This window comes from Nanorana parkeri, unplaced genomic scaffold, assembly GCF_000935625.1.
Source record: "Nanorana parkeri isolate BGI_ZX_2015 unplaced genomic scaffold, ASM93562v1 scaffold170, whole genome shotgun sequence".
NCBI classification, from domain to species: domain Eukaryota; kingdom Metazoa; phylum Chordata; class Amphibia; order Anura; family Dicroglossidae; genus Nanorana; species Nanorana parkeri.
In genome coordinates this window covers 586,163-595,600 of record NW_017306438.1, presented here as the reverse complement: position 1 = coordinate 595,600, position 9,438 = coordinate 586,163, and the positions used below count along the sequence as shown (strand labels likewise).

Genomic DNA, 9,438 nt, shown 5'->3' with positions numbered 1-9,438 from the left:
GGGGGACTACTCAGACAATATTATTTCTCTTGGCTTTACTGAAGTTTGCAGAAATAGAGACGTGAGCCTGCAATGTGCCTTTATGTGGGGAAGTTCTTAATAAAACATTAAATTTGAAAGGCGAAAAAGGAATTTTGTAACAAACATCCCCGATATCGTTAATAAACAGGTTGAATAGCATGGGGCCTCGCACAGATCCCTGAGGCACGCCACTCATGACCCTAGCCCAATCTGAAAAGGAGCCATTTGCTGTAGCCAGTTCTCTGTCCATGTACACACCATTTCATCGATGCCCATAGACCTCAGCTTGTGTAGTAAGCGTTTATGTGGTACCGTGTCAAATGCTTTTGAAAAATCTAAATATACTACATCCACCGGCTTCCCTCCATCCAGATCTATACTTACCCTTTAGTAGAATGTTAATAGGTTGGTCTGGCAGACCATCCAGATGTTTAATTAATTCATATATAGTCTAAAGTTATGTTTCTCTTTCCTGTGTGAAATCATATAGCCAATCAAAGTTTATTAAAGATAAGAATCTTATACCAATATACCTCTTGAAGTGCATGAAACTTGCTCTCCATCTCAGCAAAAGCTCTGTTTTTTTCTGTCAGCTGTTTCTGAAGCTTGATCAATACAACATTCTCTTTGATTGTTGCCCTATGATACAAAAATGTACTAATTAAAAAGCTGACTGATAAGGCACATAAAAGTAGAAAATGACAGTGGGTAAAGGCAATGCTTATTTAATCAATGTAATGATGTTCAATTTGCTGAAGTAATGTTTATTATAATTTTTTAATTTCAGAGTTTGCCAGATTGTCTGTGGAGTGACCCATGATTACTATGATTACTGTTTGGGTGAACTAATGACAGATTCGTGCTATACACATGAAGACACAAATAGGGCAAAGAGAGACAGTGCTGACTCATACAGAAGTAGACTCAGAGCAAAGATGATGATGACACAAAATACATTTAGCCCGATTAAATATGGTCAACTTGTTTCATAGATTAGATCTGTTTTGTAGGTTATATATACTTCTTCTTCATCAGCCACTAGATTATTGTATCACTCATAACCCTTTTGCTGCTGGTCCTGAAGAAGCGGATATAATCTATTAAATGTGTTGAGTATACAAAGTATACTCATAAACAAGTCTTACTTTTGTAGTACGCAATAAGTAGTAATCATTAAAACAGAGACAATTGAGATCCGCCACATTCTTTCCCTTTGCCACTCGCTTCTCCTGACACCACCGGAGGATTATACGCCCCAGTTTATCTTGCAGTGGGGAAGTGATTTGGGGGTTACTCTGACTGATGATCAAAAGGACTACATCATTCACTTTGCTCACAGATTTCCTTTGCTAATAAGTTCCAAGAAGCCCGGTATAAGCTGTTGTCCAGATAATATATGTTTCAGAAGAGGCTACATCGCCTGTTCCCCTATTCTTCCCCCATGTGCTGGTGCTGTCATCAAGCTGAAGGTTCCATGTTACACATATTCTGGGATTGCCCTGTGATCTGCCCATTTTGGAAGAAGGTATGTGACAAAGCCTTACAACTCACTGATAGGGATTTGGGTGCTGACCCTGCTCTTTGATTTGTTTATGATTTTCTGATTGAGATAATATATTGACTACTGTTTCTGTTTTGTGTTATGAAAATGTTGAATTATAAAATATTACATGTAATACAAAAACCCTTTTTTTCTATTCATACATCACAATGCATAAGAATAAGTCTTACACTGCCGTACATCCAAAAAGCAATCCGACTAAGGGCCACACAACAACAATTGTTAACAGGTCCACATAACAGACACAGAGAATTGTGGATAACTAAGAGTAGCCTGAAGAATCTTATGCCCCAAACTAGCATTTGATGAGGCCTGAACACCCACCTGTTAAAACTTTAATGTATGAACAGAAGACCAAGTGGCAGCCTTGCAAACCTGGGAAACATGCATAATGCTGAAAAGTCCATGACGCATGAACAGATGTGGTAGAATTTGTCTTAAAGTGTATTTCCACTTTTACAGTCAAATTTGAGAAAACGAGGTGCATGCGCGAGGCTCCAAAGTTGGCCACGTAAGCCGTGAGCTCCGTACCTCGGCGGGGTCCTACGTCTCACTCCTCCAGCAGTTGTGACGCTCCAGGAACTCTCCGGCCCCCGATTCATGCCCCGGCCTGCTCCAGTCTGTCCACAATGACCGGGGGGAAAGCAAAAGAGCCACTCAAAGAAGGGCCCGCGGCAGACGCCGGCGGCGCCCAAGACAGAGCCAGCTCGGATGGAACAGGCGGACACGTCTGCAACACAAGAGGAAGCAGACAAAGTGGAGTCTATCTTTTCACCATCAGTCCTGGCGGAGGGGGGGGGCGGTCCTCGGAACAGAGATCTCCAGCTTCAACACTGTCCCTGCTGGAACACACATTAGCAGATATGAGGCTCCCCCTATATGATAAAACAGTAGAAAGGTATCATGGCACACTCACAAACCAGCATGTAAAAACATCTTGTCTCACCACTAAGGTTAACAGAGGTTTCAAATTGGGTGCAGGTTTGTCAGGAGGGAGCCCAACCTCCTTAAAAGGCACAGGGACACACAAGGGATCCCGCACATCCCAATGGCAGCTGAGAACCCCCATGCGTCACTGCACCAAATCGGTCAAGCAAAACAAATGACAAACGCACTCAACAATTTGTCACCAGCCACCAGTTTGTTCCTCCTGACAAACCTGCACCTGGTGGCTGGTGACGAATTGCATTCAAGCCCTAGGAGAACTCATAAATTACTTAATCCCTTGCCTCTTTAAGTGAAATAGGAACTGTTATGGTTGCGCCTTAGGAAGGGATTGTATGTTTATATTAAACACAGGGTTAATATGCATTACCTAGGGTTTTCTGGGGTAGGATTTGGTTATGTTCAATTAGAACTGGAGTGGTTAAGATGAATTAATTTTGTGTAATTGAGGGTGGGTCCTGCCAGCCGTAGGAGGTCGTGCGCTTCAGTTTGTTCTGGCTCCCGGGGCTACCTGGGGCCTAGTCCAAACCTTCGATCATCTTAGGATGACCGAGTTAACCGACAAGGAAGGGGGATTCTTTCCCCCGACCGGTCCCCTTTCTTTTCTCTTACTTATTTTTTCTTTCCTTCTCTTTTTTTCTTATATAAATTGCACTTTTTACTTATTTATCTTAGTTTTTTCATTTTTGGCAGACTCTATGAGGTTTTGGATACTTTGCCCTCGAATATACAAACTCGAGGTTGGGCAGACACTGAGGGGCTTAAATTATAGCTGGATTGTAAAAGCTAAATGCCGTTTAAGATAGTGGGTAAACCCTTGTCTCTTGCTTCACATAACACTCAGGGTCTGAATTCTCCAATTAAGAGAAGGAAGGCCTTTGAAAACTACTACTCTCATCATATTGATATCCTCTTTCTCCAAGAGACTCATTTCTCTGCTATTAATTTTCCATCTTTTATGCACAAACACTATCCGAAATTTTATACTGCAAACACCATGGATAAAACAAAGGGGGTGGCTATATGCTTTGCTTTAGGGGTCTCCTTTAAAGTTATCCTCGAGGTTAGAGATCCAGGGGGTCGGTATATATCTTTCTTAAAGGGTACATTGAAGATCAACTATTTTCATTAATATCTTATTATGCCCCGAACACCGCCCAAATACCCTTTTTCTCCTCCATGATGGGAGCTCTGTCACCGCATATAGAGGGGATAACTGTTTGTGCAGGAGATTCCAATATTGCTTTGGACTCCACTGTAGATAAGACCTACAAAAGGGAAGTTTAAATCTAAATCCTGTGTTGAAACAGGATTAGAATTCGCCCGACTATTGTATACATATTCCCTGATCGACATTTGGAGGGAACAGAATCCTTCAAAAAGGGACTATACACACTTTTCCTACGCACATGGGACTTATGCAAGAATAGATCATATTTTTATTTCTTCAGCCTTGGTCCCCCGAGTGATCTCCTCCAATATTAAAGATATGGTTTGGTCTGACCATTCTTTAGTCACGATGACCTTCTCACATGTATGCTATTGTAATAAACCATTCCAGTGGAGGCTAAATGAATCACTACTAAGCACACCATCGCTTAATGATGAAATTTCGGCTCAACTTTCCCTTTATTTTGCCCAGAATTGTGACTTAAATATCTCTCCAGTTGTGGTCTGGGCAGCTCATAAGGTGACCATTTGGGGCAAATTTATAGAACAGTCTACTAGACTCAAAAAACAAACTTCTAGACAGGTGACAAAATTAGAAGGGAAGTTAAAATCATTGTCTCAACAACATAAATATCAGCCCCTCCCTTCCCTCCTCCACATTGAAACCGTGAGGACTGAGTTAAATTTGCTCCTAACCACAAGGGCAGAAAAAAAGCTAATAGATATTATATACATAAAGATCGAATAGGCTCAATATTGGCTTCTAAATTGTCTCCCAAAACGCGTAATGCTTCAATGCCCAAAATTAGATGTACATCTGGCAATTATACTCAGAACCCAAGAAAAGCTCTTCTGGAGTTTTACAAATGCTATTCCTCACTATACGAAGCTCAAACGTGGACCCCAGCAGACCGGATGGCTAAGTTTTTTAACAGCTTTCCTATTACCGTGTTACTAGCTGAGCATAAACAAATATTGGAATCTTCTATTGCCCTGTCAGAAATTAAAATTGTAATCAAAGCGGCGAAAGCGGCGCCAGCTCCAGGCCCAGATGGTATACCTGTATCTTATTACAAAAAACATGTAGAGATTCTTGCCCCCCATATGGAAGCTTTCTTTAACTCTCTACGTTCAGGAGCCTCCCTGGACCTGGACTTGAATAGAGCCTTCATAAGCGTTATCCCAAAGCCTAACAAAGATCCAGGTGAGGTTTCTAATTACAGACCGATTTCACTAATCAATAACGATATTAAGTTGCTGTCTAAAATCTATGCAAATAGATTAAAGACATTCTTAAGTAACTATATAAATCGGGATCAGGTAGGCTTTATTCTTGGTAGGCAGGGCCCAGATCAGGTCAGGAGGGCAATCGATCTTATTTCGGTGCTTAACAACTCCGTGGGGGTTCTCACCCTCAAAATGGTATGCTACTTTCTATAGATCTTCAGATAGCATTTGACTCGGTCTCCTGGGATTTCCTGCTGCAATTGTTAAAACGCCAGGGGTTTGGACCTTATTTTCTACATATAGTCCAAGTATTGTATTCCTCTCCCTCAGCGCAGATTCGCCTACAGGGCTATTTGTCAGAATCTATTTCTATACGTAGAGGGACGAGACAAGGGTGTCCTCTTTCGCCTTTGCTATTTGCACTGGCAATTGAACCTTTAGCTATATTGCTCCGAGGTAGCTCTGATATCAGAGGGATCAACTGCCAGTCAGAGGACCATAAATGTGCTCTCTTTGCCGATCGATCCTGGAAGTCAGAAAGGGTTCAATTCTCTATGGTTCTGTCCAAATTAAACTGGATTATGATCCATGAGAAGCTTTATAGTATATTACAAGATAGATACACCAGCTTTGAAGAAGTTTGGAAACCATGGCTGATGGATCAAGGGATTTCAAATATGTCGGGTATCCTGTCCACTTCCTCGGGTTAGATAAGGCCGTAGATATTACAAATTAGAAATTAGAAACCCACGAGTCTGCAATTTTGCACTGTTTTGTTTTATTCTCCTTTCTTATTTTTTTATTACGTCTTTTCCTTTTTCTAATTAAATAGTGTTTCCATTTAATTCGCCCCCCTGGTGGAAGTTGTGAACTATCCACCCAGAGGGATTTAGTATGCATGGATTAAGTGATATATAGCGACACTCAACGGCATGAGAGAAAAACTGAATATATATGTCACCCCCTAATTCAGGGTAGGAGTGCCTAGGGTATAGGAATAAAGTATTAAGGGCCCCTGAAATGTATTAACTCAATAGAGAAGATAGGGCGGGGGAAGAAGTAATGTATCTCATGCTTTGTTGTTGTTGAAAGACCATCGATTGTTATATAATTATGATATATATTATGATATATATGTTATATAATTATATAACTTTATTTTTGTGTGTGATTAGAAGTATATAAGTATGGAAACCAATAAAAAAACTTTGAAATCTCAAATTTGAGAAAACCCCTCTTTATGTGTGTTATATGTTCCTATTCACATAACATACCAAAATAAATACATACACATTTTTTAGCACCTTCCAGTGATCCATGACTTTCAGACTTAGGACTGAAATTTAAGGATTCAGTGATCAGCGCCGCCTCCTAGCCTGTCAGTGGCTGCGGCGACATACAGCTCCTCCATAACCGGCTTAAGCCGGGAAGTTCATTTGCTCAGCGTTCTAGCAATGTTTGCTGATGCTGGGTAAGTTTACTCAGCTCTGCTATTTACCCTGAACACTGTTTGTAAGATATTACACTCTCATTAACTTAATTAACATTTGAATGCTGAAGCCATGGTTTTAATCCCTTAATCCCTCACAGCTCCTCCTAGCATTCCAAAGAAGGAGAAGCAAGTGGAAATTTTAAGAAGCCAAGAAACCCTAACCCAAGTAAAAACAATTCAAACTGCAAGAAGCATTTTTAATTTTTTTTTTTTAGCTTATGGTACATGAATGGGAACATGTAACAATTATAAAATAGGTGTTATCTCAAATTTGGCTGCAAAAGTGGAAATATAACAGGGGAAGGTTGAAACCTTATCCTTTAGACTACATGCTCAAATTACGAGTTGTCTAATTCACCCGGTGACAGAGGACTTAGGAGCAGGATGTGCCCTATGGGGACCTTGAGGAATGATAAATAGTAAATCAGATTGTTTAAAAGAAGCTGTGGATGAAAGATTTTTTCACACAGCGAGTACCACATCCAGACATTGGAGAGAAATTTCCCTAGAATATTTTGGGGCATGACACAAAGGAGGGGAGTACAATGTCCTGGTTAAATTGGAAAGAGGAGACCATCTTGAGAAGAAAAGAGGCTTTAAGCCTTGCCTTGCAGAGGCTTGCAGATGCTATTGCCTTCAAATAATAAGGAGAAGAGGTGGGGCTTTTCAGGTACCAAGTGACAAAGATCAAAAATTACCACATGATAAAACAAGAGTATTTTATTATACAAAGGTTAAAAGATGTTTAAAAACATAATTGATATGGGCACATTACAAAACAGAAAAATAAAAATAGATTGATCTCCAAATTACTATTCCAGAGTTATAATGTGAGGCTAGATGGCCATGGCAAACATAATTGATATAACATGTTCTTGTATACAGATGCCTCTGATAATGATGCTATTGCCTTGTGAGTAAAAGTAGATAGGGGAATATCCCCTGAAGGGCCACCAGAACCAGGATGAGATCCAACAGTCACTGAAGAGCGTACAGGTGGAACAATGTGAGCAACACCTTGCACAAGGCCTTCACCTTGGACTGAGAGGCAAGCGGTCTTTGGAAAAGAATGGCTAGGGCCACAATTTGACCCTTGATGGTACTTAAAGCCAATTGCTAATCTCAGACAGTACTGGGGGGAAAATACAGGATTCATCCCACAGAGTACTTTTTGGGATGAAAGGAGTTAAACTATCTGGGTAGCTGCAAAAAATAGGAGCTAGAAACGTTTTGAGAAAAAAAAATCCATTGTAAGTGATTTCATCAGCAATTGAAATAGCTTAAAATCATTTTGACTTTAATATCACTTTAAATAAAAATATACTTTCCTTTTACCTATTACCTACACAGTCAACACCGAATGAAAATTAACAATAGTACCAAACAGTCTGTGTTATACTACTTGACATAAATGGACATCTCTGAATGGGTGGCACTCTATAACTAACATAAAGCAGGCAGAAGCTACAGAAGATATTTCAAAGATAATATTTGACATTGAAAAATCTTTGATAACCTCTGAATATAATGCAGATTTCTCTTTGTTTTTCTTGCACTCTTTGACACTTGTGCACATAGTAGAAACATTGCCACAAAGCAATCTTGAAACCAGAAAACCAACTACAAAGCCCCAACATCTGTAATCCAGCTGAAGACCTGAAATGCTTATTTTTATTCTTAGAAAAATCAAAGCTTGATGTGTTTTGGCATCATCTGCTTCATTGTCCTTACAATAAAGATAAACAAGCTCGTATGACTGGGTTGATTCCAGAAAAAGAAAAAGAAAAAAAAAAAAGTGTCCTCATGTTGAAATAACAGACGCATAGAACACGATACACCCATAAATTATGGTTGTGATGAGAGGAAACAGCACTGTGGTCCACTGTGCATTCTAACACAAGGAGCCTTGCTTAATACTAAATATCTTGTGCCACACATCAAAGAAAGAGTGTGGGTGTCTTCAAATGGCTCCTGGACTTGATCCCTTTTTGGGATGGTAAAAAATATCTTGGTGAAGCTTATATTAAAAATACATGGTTAAATTCTACACATATACCATCCTTTTATATCAACATTTTACTTTTTTTGTTTTCTTACTATGTATAGTTACTATTTTTATTACTCATATGGTTGAGTAGACCCTACTACTTGTAGGGAAACTGTACTTCTGCACAGATGGCAAAAAAATGAAATAAGACAAATATATATATATATATATATATAAACTAGGGCTGCGGTAATTAACGATTAATCCTTCGATTAATCGTAAAAAAAATTTGAACGATCAAAGTCATACTCACCTCTCCGCCGGCTTCCAGGTCTTCCGTCGATGTACGTGACATCACTGGACTCCTCCCCCTTTCCTTCGTTACCCGATGGACAGGTGAGTACACATCCTAACTCTCCCGGCCGCCCGGGAGAGAAACACTTTTTACCGGAAAGGTTTATTGAGCAGATTAAACCTTTCCCTGCGATCATTTTTTTTTTCTTTTCTGACATCGGGAGCAGCGCCCTGACCGTCAGTCAGAAAAGAAAAAAAAAAGGGAATACAATTGCATAGCTAGATTCCTATTGGCTATTGCACTTTGCAATAGCCAATAGCAAACTAGCTAATGCACCCGCCCACTGCTGCTGTCAATCAGAATAGGTGTGCTCTCTCCCAGCCCCCCTCTAACCCTCCCTCCGCAGATGGGGGGGGAGAGGGCACCTCCCTGAAACAGAGGGACACCACCCTGAAATTGCTTAGGTTTGGGATCCCTGGCATTGACCTATACACATACAGCACAGCAATTAATTAAATAATAAAATGAACTAGGATCACACTAATCCAGCACGTTATTATTCTGAGTTGCCCCACTAAAGCGGCGGCCATATTGAGTGGGGCACGTGAGATTAATAACGTGCTGGATTAGTGTGATACTAGTTCATTTTATTACTTCATTGCTGTGCTGTATGTATATAGGCCAATGTAGTTGGATCTGTATGTGCGTTATAATTAATCGAAATTAATCGATTAAAAAAA

General features: G+C 40.0%; 1 protein-coding gene across 1 annotated transcript in view; it reads right to left on the bottom strand.

Moving 5' to 3' along the window:
• Positions 1-9,438, bottom strand: part of RPGRIP1L (RPGRIP1 like) — a 210,623-nt gene that overhangs the window by 146,986 nt on the left and 54,199 nt on the right. Inside the window, exon 8 of the mRNA XM_018554730.1 lies at positions 555-660. Within this exon, the coding sequence (XP_018410232.1) occupies positions 555-660 (106 nt within the window). The remainder of the gene's footprint in view (positions 1-554; positions 661-9,438) is intronic.